General features: G+C 35.6%; 1 protein-coding gene across 13 annotated transcripts in view; it reads left to right on the top strand.

Annotated features, from left to right (window-relative positions):
- Nucleotides 1-19,516, top strand: part of HMBOX1 (homeobox containing 1) — a 287,753-nt gene that overhangs the window by 148,881 nt on the left and 119,356 nt on the right. For all 13 annotated transcript variants that reach the window (XM_058288066.2, XM_058288059.2, XM_058288069.2 and 10 more), the window contains exons 2-4: nt 2,232-2,311; nt 11,589-12,065; nt 19,126-19,211. In XM_058288066.2, coding sequence (XP_058144049.1) covers nt 2,289-2,311; nt 11,589-12,065; nt 19,126-19,211 — 586 coding nt within the window. In that variant the 5' untranslated portion in view covers nt 2,232-2,288. The remainder of the gene's footprint in view (nt 1-2,231; nt 2,312-11,588; nt 12,066-19,125; nt 19,212-19,516) is intronic.

Below are 19,516 nucleotides of genomic sequence, written 5' to 3'. Positions count from 1 at the left end.
TAGTCTCAACTAAATTAATTTGTAAATTGCTACTCTCATAGGCCTTTTCGTATTTTTGTCTTATCAGTTATGCTTTTAATTAAAGGGGGTGTGCGTGTGCATGCATTTTGTTTGCGTCCTCCCCATGCCAGTTTAATGTCATAAGTGCCTGTAATGCTTAAACTATGTTTTATTCATATTATGACCATGTGCCTAGGCCTGGCCAAGTAGGTCTTTTGTATATGGTAACTGAGTTTGAGCAGAGAGTGAAGAATGTGTATTGCCCAGTAATTATTTTTGTGACTTGGTGTTGCTATTTTGTCTACATAATGCAGTCAGCAACATTTTCAGTATATTTTCTTGGTGTCTTACATCTACTCTTTTAGGACAGGTATTGTTACCAAGCAATGGCTGACTGCCTGATGGACACAGAAATCAGTGCTATGACATCAGGGTTTTCAGCCAAAAAAGAGTTTTAATGCAAGGTCAGCTGGCATGGAGACAGGAGACCCCCATCCTCTGGCTCAAATCTAACACCCAAGCCTAAAGAGTTTTTATGGGATTCAAACAAAGGAAGGTGGAGATAGTGACATTATTTAAATTGGCAGATATTGATTGATTGTGTTTCAGTTATGGTTAATATGGAGCTTGCAAGCACAGTCCCGAAAAGCCCTTGAAAACCACAAAAACCAGATGGGGTAAGTGACTTTTACAGTCAAGTGACTATAAAAGAGGACTGTAAATCACACAGTTAACGTAAGAAAAAGGAATGGAAATAAACTAAACAAACTGGCTGTATCTGAGGGGCAAGGAAGACAACTCACTCAGTTAACATAAAGTACAATAATAAGTAAATCCTCTGTTGTCAGTGTTTATAATATCTGCACAAACCAGTTTTTCCTGCCCAAGGTTTCAGTGTTTTCCTAAGTCAGCAAGAAAACTAACTGCAAAGGAAATTCATTAAAGCCACAATCTGGGATATGCTAATGTGGAAGGTTTCTAACTTTACTCTGCATATTTCACATATATTTAGTCTGTGTTAGACACTTTGGTCTTGGCTTGATATGATTCAATGCTGAATGTGTATTTTAATATAAGGGTGTTTGACATCAACATTTTAAACTTTTGTCTGATTTATAACATTAACTTATTGTTAATGGAGTTAGTTGCCTCTGTAGATTATGGTCTGAAACTAAGTTCAGTCAGTAATACATGATCTTTAGTTCCTAAAACATGTATAGTAGATTTCCTTGTTTTTTGTTAAGATATGTGTCTGAACTGAAAGGGGTCAAAGTGCCAGAGACGAATAAAGTAGTAGAATCCAAATTAGAAGATAGAAGCACTACAGTTACTTCATTGTAAGTTATACTGTGGTCAGTAATCTCAACATACGTGGGTATTCATCTTTTTAAAATTGGTGGTAGTGGCTCCTACTACTTGATTGTTGGTAAAATGCTTTATCCACCCCAATTTTTAAAAGTTGGCTTTTTGTTTTGTTTTGTTTTTAAACCTCCGTAATAGCTCTTTGAAGTCATTATCTCTTTTACCTGTTTTATAGATGCAGAAATTGAGACTTAGGGAAGTTAACTCACTCAAGATTATGCTTGTAGTAAAATAAGTAGTGTACTTGGAACTAGACCCCAGCTTTTACTCCACAGTTAAGACCTTGAGCTCAACCCTGCTGAAGGCTGTGCTTTGTTTATCGTGTTGTACGTAAATGCATAGATATTACCAAAAAGTTCTCTTGACTGTCACTTCAGTATGCATTACATTGCATGTTTGAGTCTATTTCCCTTTGGGGGAGCCTGTTAAAAGTAAAATTTTAAGTGCATGATTTTAATTACTTTTCTAAATGAATAATGGGAAAACAATCAGTGGCTTGGTTTTTTTTTGTTTTTTTGTTTTTTTCTTTGCTCATTGTCTGCTCATTGTTTTTGCTTGTTGTCTGCTAGTTGCCTTGTTTTCGCTTGTTGTCTGCTTGTTGTTGGTTTTTTCTTTAGGAGGTACCTGGAACTAAACCTGTGACCTCCCATGTGGGAGGCAGACACTTAACTGCTTGAGCCACATCCACTCCCGATCAGTGGGTTTCTTTTCTATGTCTTTATGATTTGCTTCAAACAGATATTTCATTTCAAAATTACAAAATAATTAGCTACTATTACCTGTAATATACTTATGTTATATAATGAAAAATTTTATTTGAACACTTGATTAATATAAGTGTTTCTACATTTTCTGTCTTTATTTTTCAGAATGATAAATTACGCCAATCATCTCTGGAAAGGTTATTGATTCACCTCATGTAAAGTATGCTGAGTTCCTTTCCAGTGGTGTAAGTATCTAGTCCTTCTCTTGATTTTATCCCTCAGTTGTTTCAATAGCATTAGAAATTGCTATGATTATGATCCAAATTAGAAAAAGAATCAAGTAGTATACCTACTTGGCATAAAAGTGTTGTAATCCTGTGGTGAGAAATTAATTTTCACATTTCTCACTCAACCTTTTCTCTTACCATTTCTCTTTTGAACTTTAAAGTCTGACATTAATTTTCATTTTAACATAAAGTTATTCTACATATTACTTAAACTGTTTAATAGCTTAGAAGCTTGTGAAATAGTTGGCTGGGCATTCAAGAGAGCTAGTATTAGGTTCCCTGCAAAAAGTGGAATATTTGAAGCATGTTACCTTAATGCCGATTAGTGCAAACTCCTAGCACCGTACCCATTTCTCTTTACTTATTAGTGATAATATTGTAGTTAAGCCCATCAGCTCATGTAGTTGCTGGCTTCTTGGGAAGTCAGGCAAAAAAATACAAATTGAGATTGTGATATTATATTGGGAATGTTACCCTGCTAAGATATGGACCATGATATCAGTGTGTATTAAATAGGCCTCTGAATAAAATTATTCCAGGGATTTCAGATATTAGAGAAGATAAAGTATCTATTAGATCATTCAGTGCATCCTTAAAGCCTAGTGTAGAGTGCCTTTAGCATAACTATTTTCTAATATTTAGTGCAGTTTACTTTTGCTTTTTTTCCATTTTGTTGACAGGAGACATTAATATAGGTTTTCCGATAAAGTTTTTTTCCTCCTCTTTGACTCTATGATATAGTGCATAGTCTCCGAAATAAGCCCAGAGGATGTGAATTATTGTCTGAGTATCTGCCAATAGCTGTGCAACCTTGGGGAGGCACTTCATCTCTTTGGTCCTTAGTCCCTTTCTCCCCTTTCCCCCACTTTATTAATTTTTATTTACTAGTGGCTATTCCTGAGAGCTGTTTACGTGTAAGCACCATGGGGTCAGAAGTTTTTGCCTGATGTGTTTATTCTTTGTAGTGTGCTCTGTGCCTTCCATGTACAGCTCCTGACACATAGTAGGCACTCACTAAATATTAGCTGAATGAATAATTTTTGTCTGAATACTCTCCAGTTCTCTGATTCTGCTCTTAATTTAATTTCCTTCTTTAAATTATTATGTTTTCACTTGGGTTCTTCTCCCTGACCCCAAATGTGCATGAGGTAACTACCAAAGTACAATAAAAAACTTCAATCTTAATTATTGGTAATTTTAAAGCAATTAAATTATTGAAGTGTAATTGACATCCTGGAATACAGTCCCACTTTTCTCAAAGTTTTTATTATGAAAAGAACATTTTTATGCCATAGCTATATTCACAGCTTCTGTCCTTAGGCTTTAGTCAGCTCTCCTATTTGTTCAAATCATAGAATCATTTTCACCACACTAGTGAGACCAATCCCTAATATATTTTTATCTCTTACTTATTCTCACTTATTGTCATTTTCTTATTTTAAAACTGCCACACCTTCAGTGATAGTAATAATTAGAGAAAGAGGGCACTGTACCATTTGTAGCAAGGACCTGAGTTATATCTTTAGTTGGTGAATATTGTAATTGACTCAGATTGACTTTGAATGTGTTAAATTAGCATATAGTAAATACCATATATGCAAAATTAAATTAACTTATTTTGCCTAGTCACTACAGATTAAAAATAATAATAAAGATAAAAGAATCAAGGTGAAGAAAGATTCTTGTTATCCAGTAAAATTTTATTAACTGTTGATGCTTACAAGTAAGGTAGTAATGTCTTTTTTGCCCATCTGGTTTCAAGGTTAATCATTTATTTTTTTTAAAGATTTATTTATTTATTTCTCTCCCTACCCGCCACCCTGGTTGTCTGTTCTCTGTGTCCATTTGCTGTGTGTTCTTCTTTGTCTGCTTCTGTTGTTGTCAGCGGCATGGGAATCTGTGTTTCTTTTTGTTGTGTCATCTTGCTGCGTCAGCTCTCTGTATGTGCGGTGCCATTCCTGGGCAGGCTGAACTTTCTTTCGCGCTGGCGGCTCTCCTTACGGGGCGCACTCCTTGCACGTGGGGCTCCCCTACGCGGGGGACACCCCTGCGTGGCACGGCACTCCTTGCATGCATCAGCACTGCACATGGGCCAGCTCCACACGGGTCAGGGAAGCCCGGGGTTTGAACCTCAGACGTTGCATGTGGTAGGCGGACGCCCTAACCACTGGGCAAAGTCTGCTTCCCAAGGTTAATCATTTATGAATGCTGCTCTACCTTTCTTTCATAGTTGTGGGATTTGGTTTAAGAAAGTATGTCCTGGATGTTATGTCTAATCCAAGAAGGGTTTAGGTACATCTCGAAGAAGTGATAACATTTATTGTAGACAGGTTCATTTAAGACATCTCATATCAAGGTATTTTCAGAACCTAAGTTTATGAACTGAGTCATAACTCCTGGTATATAACTCCTGGATTTAATTGTCCTTTTATGCTTTAAACATTGTCTGTGCTAATGCAGTGTAAAAATTCTTCTCATATCATTTTCAATTATTGTTGGCCTGAGTCTGCATTCAGATTAGTAGTTTAAAATGAAAGATATTTCTTATCCTGTGAACAATCCTTGTGCTACATAAGAAAATTAATTCAGTTCTTACTCACATGTTATCTTTTCCTATTATAAAAGAATGACTGACATCCTAGACTTAGTTAACCTTCCCATAACTTCGTTATTTTGAGCTTGAACTAGGTAAATTATGAGAAATAAAATTTGGACATGACAAAATGTATGCCTTTGTTTATGTTAATGCATAGTGGAATATTATTCTTAATCTCCTAGAAAGCTTCTAATCTTTGTGTTTTCTCAGCAAAATATTGTTATCTTCAGCATCACGTATGTGATTTTGTCATCTCTAGTGATTCCACTAGATATTCCATTCTAGCAATTGTATATCTTTTTGCTTAAGGTGTTATATCTATGCATTGGGGGACTCCCTTGGTGCAAGGAACAGTCATTTAAATTAAGCAGGCTTACACATAAAGTGAAATTTATTCTCTCTCAAAACATCAGGAAAGACAGGGATGTAGCAAGGACTTAGAAATTGGACCAAAAGGATATGAACATGGCAAGGTTTTCCCCATTGCTCTACATCTCTTAATATGTCTGATTTATTCTCCTGCAAAATAGCTTTTCCACATTGGAAACATACCAAACTAACAACTCACTCCAGCTGAACACAGTTTAGTGAGTATCAGTCTTCCCTTAGTCTAACTAGAAAAAAAATTTTTAATAAAATTTTTGTCTATTTTTCTTTATTATTGTTATTATTGGAATAATGAAAATGTTCTAATGATTTAAGTCATGAATACACAATCATGTGTTTATACCAAATACCATTGATTGTACACTTTGGATGGATTTATGCTTTTTTAATATGTACCAATAAAATGATTTGTTAAAAAAATTTTTTGAAGTACATCATTCATACATGAACATACATAAAAAATAAATTTATAGTTAAACTTGTGATTTCACAACATAAACATGCATAGCATCATACAAATCCCCCCATACATCATTCTGCCACTAAAACCTTGCATCGTTGTGAAACTTTTGTTACAAACTATGAAAGAGCATCATCAAAATATTACTACTCACTATAGCCCATGTCTTACGTTTGGTGTGTTTTTTCCCCAACTCACCTGTATTAGTTAGCCAAAAGAAGTGCTGATACAAAGTACCAGAAAGCTGTTGGCTTTTATAAAGGATATTTATTTGAGATAAAAGCTTACAGTTAAAAGACCCAAAAGAGTCCAACTCAAGATTAGTTCCTGACCAAACCCTATTGCCACATTTAAAGCAAGATGGCAGGCCATGTCTGCAAGGGTTCAGCCTTTTCTTCCCTCTTAAGGCTCTGTGGGCCCAGCCTGTTCTGATCTCAGCTGTAGGCCGGCAGAGGGCTTATCTCTCTTCCTGGTGCTTATTTCTTTCTGGGCTCAGCTGCTCTGTTCTCTTCACAAAGTCAGTTGTAAACTATCAGGCAAATGACTTGTCTTTCTTTCTGGGTCCTGTGCCATGTCTATGGAGTTGCTATGTATCTTCTCTGTGTATCTACTTCTGTGTCTCCTTGATTGAGCATCTGTTTATAATACCCACAAAGAGGGTGGGGACACAAACTGAGTTGCCCTAATGACATGGTTGAATCAAAGCCCTAATCTTAACATATGTTTAATCTTAAACATAATTTCAGTTAACAATGCAAAGTACAAAATCACATCTCAAATCAGTTTAAAGAAACATGTTTGTCTTGGGCCAAAGTCCCATCTGGCTGTAGACCTCTGAAACTTACAAAACAATTTATCTGCTTCCAGTATACGAAGGGACAGACAAAGGATAAACATTTGCCTTACCATAAGGAGAATTTTGGAGGGAAACATGAATCTCCTACAGTTCCGAAAACCCGCAGGGCATACTTCATTAGATTTCAAAGTCTGAGAGTCCCTCTTAAGGTGATGGTTTCTTCTCTTCCTTGGGGCCCTCTGGGAGCCCATCCTTTCCACAGGCTTGTCCAGTGGCCATTTTCTTGGTTCCACACTCATCAAGCATCTGTATGGACTGAGCTCCAGACCTCACCCTCCAAGAACATTGAGGTGATGGCCACACTTTCCCTGATCTATGGGGAACAAGTCCACCCCTCTCAGGGTACTGGGCTGTTGACAGAACTCTCCCCAATCCTTGGGGAATGTGCTCTACCCTCTCTGTACCCTGGGAAGGCAAAACTCTCACTGAACAGCAGGCTGTGATAGCCACTCTCTTCAAATGCTGGAGCAAACTCATCTTGTCTGTACGCATGGGTGGGGTTCCTCCCTTGGCCCAAGGAGATGTCTGAATTCCAGGCCTCATCTTCCATGGTGTTCCTCTTAAAGCCATTTTCCCTTCTCTCTCTCTCCCCTCCATGTCCCTTTTAGTCCAGGCTGACAGTGGTTTTGTTCATGCAGTTCTCAAAAAGCTTGTTGGTTTAGAATGTAGGAAGCAGGGGTCCAAGCCATCGGACAGTAAGCCTTTCTACAAGTCTTTCCTCGATAACTGTATTTCAATTCTGACTTACAAGTTCCAAGTTTAGTTAATTCCTCAAATGAGGCACTATCACCTGGGGCTTGATTTCCAGAGGCTTGGAATTTCTGGAATCAGTTTCTGGTTTTTTTCCCCCTAACATTTCTATTATCAACTTATCTCTTTTCTCTAACATTTTGCTATAAGCTGGAAGGAGAAGCCAGGCTGCATTTTCCACATTTGGTTGGAAGTCTCCTTGGTTAAATTTCCAACCTTGTAGTTTTCAAATTCTGCCTTCCATGTAACACCAGGAGTGAATCTTGCTAAGTTCTCTCCAACTTTAAAACACTGGTCACCTTTTCTCCAGTTTCCATTAATAGTTTCATAGTTTACTTCTAAGGCCTCATCAAAAATCTCTTTAGTGTCCATATTCCTACCAACAATCTTTTCAAAGAAATCTATGCCTTTTCTATCAAGATCTCACAATCCCCCCAATACCCCTTACCCATTTATAAAACTGTTCCAGAATTTTGGTAATTGCAAAAGCACTACCGCATTCCTGGTACTAAATTCCACCTATTATTAACACTCTGTATTGGTATTATATATTTCTTACTGTTCAGGAGAAAATGTTCCCATATTTGTCCTGTTAAGCACAGTCCCTCTTCCACCACTGAATTCCCTGTGTTATACGGTCCCATACTTTGTACAATCCATTCAGAGTGTACACTCACTGGCTCACCTTTTCATCACATAGTTGTGCTGTCATCACCTCAGTCAATTTTAGAACGTTTTCATTACTCCAATAGGAAAAAATCTCCTATCACCTTATACATCCTTGTTCTTGTTCCTTAGTATTGAAAAAATATCTTCTTGCCATTGCTGCAAGATATTACACTATTACTGTTAACTATCATCCATAAGTTACATTAGTTTTAATTTTCCTGTGACTTACCTTAAAAGATATTTTGTAAAAGAAGAGCATTCTTACATTTATATTCTTAACCACAATCTTGATCTACCATTGAAATCACTGTTACACGTTCCCTAGATTGTTCTCTAGTTTCCTTTCAATTGACATTTCCTTCCACAGACTTTGCCTTTAGCCACAGTCACATTTATAAATCAGCAGTGTTAGTTACACTCATTACAATATGTTGCTCTCAACTGTATTCCTTTCCACATTTTTACAATTAACCTTATTAATAATGTTCCATACATTAAGCATCTTCTCCCCTTCTCAACCTACCTTTAGTTCTTAGTAACCTATATTCTAGGGTTTACCTCTATGAGTTTACTCATTGTATTTAGTGTTTATTCTTCATATTTATTTCATATTAGTAAGACCATATAATATTTGTCGTTTTATGTCTGGCTCATTTCACTCAGCTTAATGTCCTCAAGGTTCATCCAGTTGTCATGTGTGTCCCAATTTCGTTTCTTCTTTCAGCAGCATAGTATTCCATCATATGTATATACCATGTTTTGTTTATCCATTCATTGGTTGATAGACTCTTGGGTTATTTCCATCTTTTGTCGATTGTAAATAACTCCACTGCAAACATTGGTGTGCAAATGTCTGTTCGTGTCCCTGTTTTCAGTTCTTCTGGGTATATTCCTAGTAAGCGATTGCTGGATCGTATGGCAGTTCTGCATTTAGCTTCCAGAGGAACCACCACACTGTCTTCCACAGAGGCTGCACCATTCTACATTCCCAGCATCAGGGCAGTCCTTTCCAGCTCTTTTAGTTTTCTGTTTTTGTTTCTGTTTTTTTTTAAATAATGGCTATTCCGTGAGGTGTAAGATATCTCATTGTGGTTTTGATTTGCATTTCCCTAATAGCCAATGATATTGAACATTTTTTTCATGTGTTTTTTTCTCCATTTGTATTTCTTCTTTGGTGAAATGTCTAGTTAAGTCTTTTGCCCGTTTATTAATTGGATTGCTTGCCTTTTATTATTCAAGTTGTGTTATCACTATACATAGCACAGAAATCAAACTCTTACAGATAACGTAATTTCCAAATATTTTCTCCCATTGAGTGAGCTGCCTTTTCACCTTCTTGACAAAGTCCTTTGAATCACAGAAGTGTTTAAGTTTGAGGAGGTCCCATTTGTCCATTTTTTCTTCTTTTGATCGTGATTTTCCTGTATGGTTTAAGAAACCACCACCTACCACCAAATCTTAAAGATGTTTTCCTACATTTTCTTCTAGGAGTTTTATGGTTCTAGTTTCTATATTTATTTCTTTGATCTATTCTGAGTTAATTTTTATATATGGTATGAGATAGGTATCCTCTTTTTTTCTTTTAGTTATGGATATCCAGTTCTCTCAGCACCATTTGTTGAATAGACTGTTCTTGCTAAGCTGGACTTCACAGCCTTGTCAAAACATAACTTGACTATAGATGTAGTGTCTGTTTAAAAGCTGCAGTCCCCCAGAGGGGCTGAGACAGCACCCTGCCTCCTCCTCCTGCTGGGAACATGCACGGAGCCACTGATGTGTCCACTAGTCTAGTCCATGGGGGCCGGAAGCACGTGCAGTTGCCCAGAGAGGTTAGGAAGCACTGCCCACCTCATCCTCTTAGGAATGGGGATGGAGCCACAGGTGTCCAACAGTCTAGTCCATGATTTTCAGTTAGTCCCGCTACCCCTCATGCCAGTGGCAGAGTCACAATATCAGCTACTGGCCTCTTTCCAACTTGGACAGATTCAAACTTTGGCTGTTCTTAGGATTAGACTTTAGTCAGCCAAATTTACTAATCAGTAGCTGAAGTCAGTGTCCGACCGTCTTGTCCTCCCCCGTTTTGGGGGAACTTCCAACTCCAGCCATGGAACAGCTCCTGAGGAGTATTGCACCGCTCTCATGGGACGGGCTCTGGCCTCTGCAGCATGGAGGGCTCAGCTCACGGGTCCTCACTGCAGATGGGCAGTCTCCTCCTCCCATTCTTCCCAGGATGCTCCATGATGCTCTTCTGGTCTCCTGGGTCCCCCAAACAGGTACTTTTGGTAGCTCTAGTTGATTATGAACTGCCCTGTAGCATAAGCTGACTCTAGGAGCTCTCTACTCTGCTGCCATCTTCCCCCTTCCCCATTTTGTTTTTATTCTGGAGCATTTCCTACATACTAAATTATGTTACCTGCTGATGAAAACAGTTTTACCTCTTCCTTTCTAGTCCGTATGCTGTTTACTTCTTTTTCTCATTTTATTGTACTGACTAGAACTAGTACAGTATTGAGTAGAAGTGATAGTAGTGAACATTTTCATTCTGATCTTAATGGGAAAGCATTCAGTCTTATTAAGAGCTTATTATATGCCTTGCATCATGTTTGGTACTAGAAGTATGAAAATAAAAATAGAGATAAACACTTAAAAAAAGCTTAACGGGGAAAGAAGAAAAGAATTCAAAGCATTTTTATGGTACTTGGCAAGCCTCTTCAAGTTAATTTGATTATTCAATCTAAAAAGGTATTTTTCAGGTATGTTATTGTATCTTGTGCTAGTTAAATAAAGCATATTATAGAAACAGTTTCCTTAGAAAAATGATAAGCTCAGTTTGGGTACAACTATGAAAGATCCATTTCACAGGAAACTAAGAGAATGTATTACAGACATGAAATACTCATGAAATTGTTAAAAGGTAGATAAAATGGTACTTAAGTTTTTATGTACCTCTCCTACTTTTCCATGTAAGTATTTTTTGCTGTTTATTAGTGTGTGCTTGGGTGTATTAGCTTAGCAAATAATTTGTTTTCATTACAAGACATTATGAAATTCCTTGGTCAGATTTTGCGACTATATGATAAAGTAAACTAAACTATTTCTTTAAGCAACTTTCCATTAATATAGAATAATTAACTTGAAATAGAAAAAAACACCTATTAATCATCTCATAGCCTGGGCTTAATGTACTTTACCTACCTAGCTTTTTGTTATTATTGCTGTAAATGAAACTTTGGTTCAGATATTCACCAAATTGAGGAGAAAGAAAATTTTATGCCATATGAAATTGGATTTTTTATTATACCTGATGCCCATCTGCTTATAAATTCAATATCTGTACCAATCTTTTTGTCATGGCTTAATATTCTAGCACAGGGCATGTCTCTACTTCAGTAGAGAAGTTGATGTAACTTTGTATATTGAATTATTGCATCTTCTGCTGATCATTCTATATAATGATATGTTTGTAGTAGATTGTTGTAAATAAAGGGACTTTTTTTTTATCATTTTCTTTCTTTAGTTTGCTGGAAACCATGTCTCACTATACAGATGAACCCAGATTTACCATAGAGCAGATAGATCTGCTTCAGCGTCTTCGACGTACTGGAATGACTAAACATGAAATTCTTCATGCCTTGGAAACTTTGGACCGTCTTGATCAAGAGCATAGTGACAAGTTTGGAAGAAGGTCCAGCTATGGAGGAAGTTCATATGGGAATAGTACTAACAATGTTCCAGCATCTTCCTCTACAGCAACAGCTTCCACACAGACCCAGCATTCAGGAATGTCCCCATCACCCAGCAACAGCTACGATACCTCCCCACAGCCTTGTACTACCAATCAAAATGGGAGGGAGAGTAACGAGCGCTTGTCCACTTCCAATGGGAAGGTGTCACCAACTCGCTATCATGCAAACAGTCTGGGTCAGAGATCGTACAGTTTTGAAGCCTCTGAAGAGGACCTGGATGTAGATGATAAAGTGGAGGAATTGATGAGGTTAGTTGCTTTGCTTTCTCAGAATCTCTAAAAATATGTATGTCAAGTTTTGTAGTTTATTTTATTTTTTGATTAATAAGCTGTATTTCATGTATTTGCCTTTAAGAACTGTGATCCTGCCTCCCACAGCCACCCTTTGGAGGTGAAAGAAAATTATTTAAGGCTTTGTTTTTAATTCAGATTTTCTTTCCTCTAACTTTCATTCTTGCTTCTCTGTTTTGATAAGCCTTTCCTATTCTATCTGTTTATAAAAAATTGACCTTTTCTTTGTGTCTCTAATTGCCAACTTCTGACTAACAGCCATATTCTAATCCTTAAATCCAGTTGAATATATTGTTTTTGAGGAATAAGATAATTTTATTATGATACTGAATATGTATACTTAGAATTTTTCTCACCAACCTTCCGATCAACAAAATAATTTTGAGGTTGTATCATATAAAATGTAGTGTTCTTAGAATGAAAAGTCGTTTCTGCCCCACAGAAGCTAAAGTTCTAATTTTAGCAATAGATATAACACATACATTTTAATGTAATTTACAAGACAAGTCCTGAAAACTTAAGAGTTTTAAGCACTTAGGAAAGCCGAGTTCTACGTTCAGCAGAGGTCACTGGGAAATATTTCACACTGGACCTGAAACAGTTTGAGAGTGGGAACCATGCCTCTTTTTATTGTTGTGTCTCCAAGATCTAGAAGTATCCTTGCCACATGGTAGGGATTAAGATGGTAAATGAATGTATTAATTTGACTAGACCTTAAAAAATAGCCTCAGTTTTGAAATATTAAGAACTTTATTTAAGGTAAGATAATAATAAGAGTTAGTTTCGTGATTACAGATGATTATGGCAATAAATTACTATATTAGGGTCAATACAGGTTTTGGAAGTCTTTGAGTTCCAAACTAGTTTATGTTTGATTCGGTTGGAATTGAGAAGTTTTTTTTAGGTCTTTAGAAATAGAAATTATAAAACATTGTTTTCAGAATATTATCGCTAAGTAGACTTGGAAGAGCCTGTAAATAGGTTAGTTACAGTAGTTGATGAAAGAAGCTACAGAAAGAATTTATAGAAAATAAAATTAAAACCTATAATATTCTGAGTTTTAGATCTTCTAAACATTCCAATTCTTGAAGAATGTATATTGATGACTTAGTATTGCCATATGAAAGATCCAGTCTATATTACTACAAAGGTGAGATATCCTTTAAAGAAATAAACTATTCTGAATTGCTTTTAGGGTTATATGGAATTGCCTTATATGGAACTCTGGGCTAAATGGACTGTATTATCTACATTCCAATTTAGTTCCTATAATAAATATTTTCATAAAGCAGCTTTTTAAACTTAAAAATATAAGAGACCAATTCGGCTTTCAATCCATTTTTACTTCTTAAAGCTGCTGGCCAAGTTCAGATTTTGCTTGTCATGTAATTTGACATATATATCATCAGGATCAAAAGGAAGAACGATTTAGGCAAAATAAAATTACTTCAGTCAGTAAAATATACAAAGATTAGTTTTTTGGTTCTTTGTTGTTGTTTTTTCTTTTTAGGAGGTACCAGGCATTGAACCCAGGACTTTGTACAGTCGCTATACCACTGAGCTACACCTGCTCCGTGATTAGTTTTTAGTTATGCTTAGTAGAGATAGGAACAGCAAAATTTATTTGTTAAGGTGCTAGCCTGTTTTGCTGTAGTTGTAAATCAGTTTTGATAAGCTTTTGATGTAACAGTTAATTCCCAAATGTGTATTAGTTTAACAAGAAATTAGAAAAAAAACTTTAACAAAAGTCTCTAGAAGATTAGTCAGTCTAATAAGAGTCTGAAAATTTGAGTATTAACTCATAGGTTGGCATAATTTTTTATTCCACTGTGTCCTCAAAATAAACCAAAAACCCATTTAGCAACTACTAGGATTTGTAGCTGAATACTGTAATTACATACATTCAAGTCTCAGTGTTAAACTTTTACTTGTCTTTTATATTATCAGTGTTTCAGTTTATGTAACAAGCTGCCACTTACTGCATAATTAGGAAACTTAACTTCCATTTATCTGCTCTTTTATAACTGTTTCTTTACTGTTTTGTAAACATCTAGGAGCCTCATTGGACCTTTTAGTTCTCTTTGGGCTTCTGCCTTTGTATTCTTGCCCACACCTCAACGCCTCCAGTGTGTCCCACCTTTGGTTTGTCACAAGATTCCAGATGTAACTATTCCTTCCCAGGTCAGAGGGGAAATTTATTGAATGTCTGTTAATCATCACAACCATCCCATGAAGCTGATCAGAGAAATTAAGATTCACTTAAATAATTTCCCCCAAGAAAACTTAAATATTAAGTGGAAGAGTCTGAATTCTGACCCATGTCTTTGTTACTAATGTAGCACTGGCATCTGCTACCTCTGTAAATTTTTGATATCTATAAATTTAGGTAAATTTTAGGCCAGGTAGTTAATATTAACTCAGAACAAAGTGTGACTAACTTAATTGACTTACTCTCCAAGATGGTATTTTCCACTTCAATTCAATCCCTTACTAACCAAATAAACTTTTATTGGGAATGGAGAAATTTTTGAGCAGCGCATCTTTCTGAGCGTCCTTTGCCCACTCCGAGGCCACTGTGCTCTTCCTGATCACTCATGCTGTGGTAACACTGGAGTGGACGGGATTAGGTGGTTGGTAGACAGGGAGGATGGAGCCCAAGTGCCTTCCTGACTTCTTTTCTACACATACAATTCACCTCTTGATGTTCACATTCCCCAGTCTACATGGCATTCAACAATAAGACAGAATTATTTCATATCTTTTTAAATATTATAAGTCATTGAGTCTACAAACTTAACTCAGAAATTCTTGACTGTAGCATCTTAGGTAGAATATAAAAGCTAAGAGCTAGAAAGAAGACCCTTATCACATTTAAATATATTTTATAAAATGCACCTACATATATGTATATGTATAGATGTGTGCAAATACATCTGGTAATTTAAGTGTACATCTAATGTGTCTTGTATTGTATATATATTATAAAATAATAATTTAAACATTAATGATGTTATCTTAACCACCCAACTATTATGTTTTGGGTTTATCAATATTTTGTGCATAGTTGCAAGACTTTGTTTCATGTTTGTTTTCTGTAGGCCTAAACAATAGAATATTTACTTGCATTGGTTGGATATTTAAGTTCTCTAGGTAATTAAATAATATTGTTGTGATACGCAGTTACTATGTGATCTATGCATATAGGGTAGCTTTTCTTTTAGAGTTATCTTTTAAAATTTGAAATTATGTTTTGTTTATTCCCATGGGAGGAAATTAAAGAGGGCAGATTTTTATTCAAATGTGAAAGACTTTGTAAACAATACTATTTTTCCAACTGTGAAATCATCAAAGCCAGGAAACTTTTAGATCAGCAGCTGGGGCTGAGCATCAAAAAGCAGGACATGCTAAAGGTGTGATGTTGACCTGCATCATTTTCTTAAGAGAACACTCAAGAATTTGTCAGATGGCTAGGCTTTCATTGGGTGTTAAGTGTCTACAAACAGCACTTCCAATTTAAACTTTCGATTAAAGTTCTTATAATTTAGGAAGTGGTGGAGCTTTGACATCTCCTGAAAATCCATTAGAAAAACCACAGCATGGGAAAACAATAAGCCAGGCCTCAGAAAAGACTTCAGAGTCCCTGCTGACTGTCTCCCTCGGTAGATATTGCCCTCTCCCTGGAAGTCTTTGAGTCAGTTGACTACTTTTAAGGGATCCTGAAGAATGTGTAGTACATATAATAACTAAGAGAATATGGAAGATCTTGTAGCATACCATTTTTATACATGCAGTCCATAATATCTTTATTACAGAAAAAGAAACTTGAACTAGTGTAAATAACTCTTTTTTCCTTTCTGATTTGGGGAGTTTAAACATATTTAAGAATAGAATTAGAAATTAAAGCTGTTTTTAAAATTCTGTAGGTCAGGTTTTCTATTTTATAGAATTTTTTTTCTTTAAGAGGTACCAGGGATTGAACCCAGGACCTTGTACCTGGGAAGTACATGCAAAGCCACTGAGCTACATCCACTCCCCAACTAACGTTCCAATTTTAAAATTTTAAAAAATTGTTTACTTATTTATTCATTTGGATGTTCCGGGGATTAAACCCAGGACCCCTGTACATGGGAAACAGGCACTCAATCACTGAGCTACATTGGTTTTGTCTCTATCTATTTCTTCATGTATTGAACAAATTAGGCTCTATTATTTGTAAACCCCATGATGAATTAGACACAATCTTTGTGCTAATGGACTTCACAGGCTAATAGGAGAGGTAAGACAAGATCAAGAACAACTGTGATCCACAGTATCATGTAATACAGTAGAATATAAGTAATATAATTGAAATGCTAAAATTAGCCATTGGAATAAGAGATCCTGTTTATTTGGGAAGATTAGGGAGAACTTCTGAATAAATGACATTTAAGTTGCATCTTTAGGGGGCATTACTGATTAATTCATCCAGATATTTTTATAAAGGTCTGTAGATAGCAATGGAAAGTTTAGCAAGTTATAAAAAATACTGGCAGGGAGGATATAAAGGAAGAATTTCATCCTGGTTTGGAAATCACCTAGGTAAAGAAATCTGGCTGCGACAGTGATCTGTAAAAGTAGCAGAAGAAGATGTCAGAGACTTCTAGTAGTTAAATGGAAATAGAGTTGTAGCTTATTTTGGAGGAATGGAATCAAAGACAAGATCTGCCTACCCTTCACTTTAATTACGTAAGGCTTTAGGAGTAGAAATCATGACAAAGTGTGGGACTGATGTAAGAGAATGGAAAGATAATGGATTAATTCTCTTTAAGAGGGATATCAAATTTCAGATGAAGAGAGAAAGTATAGAGTATAAGAAAAGATTGAGAGAATTATATTTGGAATTAAGGAAGTTTTCACACTAAGAAACTTTCTATTTTGAAAATATCTGTTAAAACCAACTAAATGACACATCACTGCTTGTGTCTTAGCTGACTTTATAAAAATCTTTCCATGGTGCCTCAGAGTACTTCATGACACATATTTACTTCTCTCATATGGTTTTAGCAAATCATTTGTTTCTTCTTTACCTGGGATCTTTTCTAAGCTTTTATAAAAATAATAGTGTTTTTGTAGTGCTTTTACAGTTTCAATACTTTTTGCTTTGAAAATTTTTCCATGTTATATATTATACACACTTATTATTATTTACACATACATATACACAATATTATTTACATAATACATATACATACTTAATATTATTTAATTTCAGTTCTCGGCGATTTCTTAAAGCCTTGTGAAGGAGATATTAGTGTTCTCAATTTACCAGATAATGAAACCTAAGTTGAACTTTATTAAGTGACTTGCCCAAGTGTACCCTTATCTTTTAAGTCCTGTATTTTTCCTTCAGCTTGAAAAAACCTCCCTGGCAAAGCAGTTGAGTTGTTGGTTTTTTTTGTTTTCTTTACCTCATTGTGGGTACTTAGACACTTGCCAAGTATATAAAAATATAATCTGTGAGAGGTTAAGTGAATTTGCTGCTGACCTCCAGAGTTTTGAGTTTCTACTGTCTTATTGCAGTCCTTTTTATTATCCATTGCAAGGCTGTGAATAATTCACAAACTGGAAATTCTTTGTTGAAGTAATTGTTATCTCCTCTATATGATTGTTTGTTGCTGGTGAATTTGATTTAAAATAAATGGATTTAAGTTCCAATTTAAGTCAGTAGTCAAGAAAATAGCATTTAATCATTTTTCACCATAAAAGTACATTTTTATTTAACTTAGTAAATATTTTATTAAACTCAGTTTTCATTTTCCTAGAAGAGCATTCCATACATTGAAATGCAATGCTTTATTAAAAATTTTTTTCCAGATTAATTTTGCAGCTGTATCAGAAATTGGGATACACCTGCCTTCAAACCTATTGCGAGTGTCCCTCTGTGGAAACCTTTCCTAGCTCATGGGTTAATCAAAACCAGCCAGCAGGCTAGGCTCAGCCCCATGGCTGTAGTGTGCCGACCTGTATTTGAGGTAAATTAGCACTATTCTGCATTACTTTTGAGCTTGAACAAAAATCAGTGCTCTATTTATGTAATCTTTTTGAAAATAAAGCCTTCAAAGAGAAATTGGTCAATTTTAAAGGTTTAAGTGTAATTTTTAATTTTATTATAAGTAATCTCTTTTTATTCACCCTGTTTGTTGTGGTAGAGAACAGAAATTGTGCCATTCAGTTTTATTTCTACTCTTTTCAGAATTTGTTGTGTTATTAAATAAATAAAGGTTTATAGAAGGTATCTTAGTGGAGGGAAAACTAGGTCTATAATAAATAATCCCAAGAACACAGAATATTGTATAGTTTTATATATTGTGTGTATATTATATACAATAGGAAATTTGAAAAATGTCTTTTAAATATTTAAATGTTATATTTAACCCATCCTGTTTTAATTTACATAGTAGAAAGAAAGCAAGTTAAAGGGCAAAGGTTAAAATGGGTAGTATTTTTACAGTTTTAAAAATAATGATTTCTCTTATTACCCTATCAGAGGTTTCTATTTATTACCTTATCAAAGGTTTTAAAATGAACATTATTTATGCAGTTGTATAGTTAACAAGTGAACCCACAGTTAACTCACTTCTGATTTTTGTTGTTGTTGTTGCTTTTTATTTTTCTAGGATTTCTGTCTGTGTAAGATATATTCATTCCCCAGTAATGAAAGTTTGTATGTACCATATGGCAACCTTGTACCTAATGTGAATTATACACAGCATGCGATTAAAACATCCTTCTGGTATGACACTTATATCTACTGTGGCATTCACTAAAGCGTCTGTCTGATGGTGTGATGTTTTAGGACTTAAATATTTGGTGTTTCTCGATTTGTTTTTCATATTTTCACACAAGTTTGGTCTATTTACCTTTTATTTTTATGTCCATTCTTTGTGTTCTTCCCACCTCTCTGCTTCACCTTTCTTAGCAAAGATGAGGATTTCTACCTTCAACATACATTGTTGGTCTTGTCTTCTGTTTTTGTTAGGAGGGACAGCAGTGTGATAAAAGAGGAAATCAAAGCCTTTCTTGCCAATCGGAGGATTTCCCAAGCAGTTGTTGCACAGGTAACAGGTAAGAGCTGAAGAGCCCTTTATTCTGGAATCATGTCTGGTCTCTGCCTGCTGGTGCAGATGTTGGAATATTGTTTGCACTTTGGCATTGCAGTGCAGATCTGTCAACCTAGGCATAGTAATGTATGCCTGTGATTTAAAGCCCATTGCCTCTGATAACATGGAACTTCTCCAGTGACTTCCTTTTTTTAACTTGGCTAGTAAATTTTATAGCATTTGCAATAAGGACAAAATTCCCTGTTTCATGGCTAAAAGGGTTTCTCTGGTTTTCTTTTCATTGTGACATTGCTTCCACATGCATATCCA

This window comes from Dasypus novemcinctus, chromosome 25 (assembly GCF_030445035.2).
Source record: "Dasypus novemcinctus isolate mDasNov1 chromosome 25, mDasNov1.1.hap2, whole genome shotgun sequence".
NCBI lineage: Eukaryota > Metazoa > Chordata > Mammalia > Cingulata > Dasypodidae > Dasypus > Dasypus novemcinctus.
The sequence above is the reverse complement of the archived record's forward strand: the minus strand, read 5'-3'. Positions and strand labels throughout refer to the sequence as shown.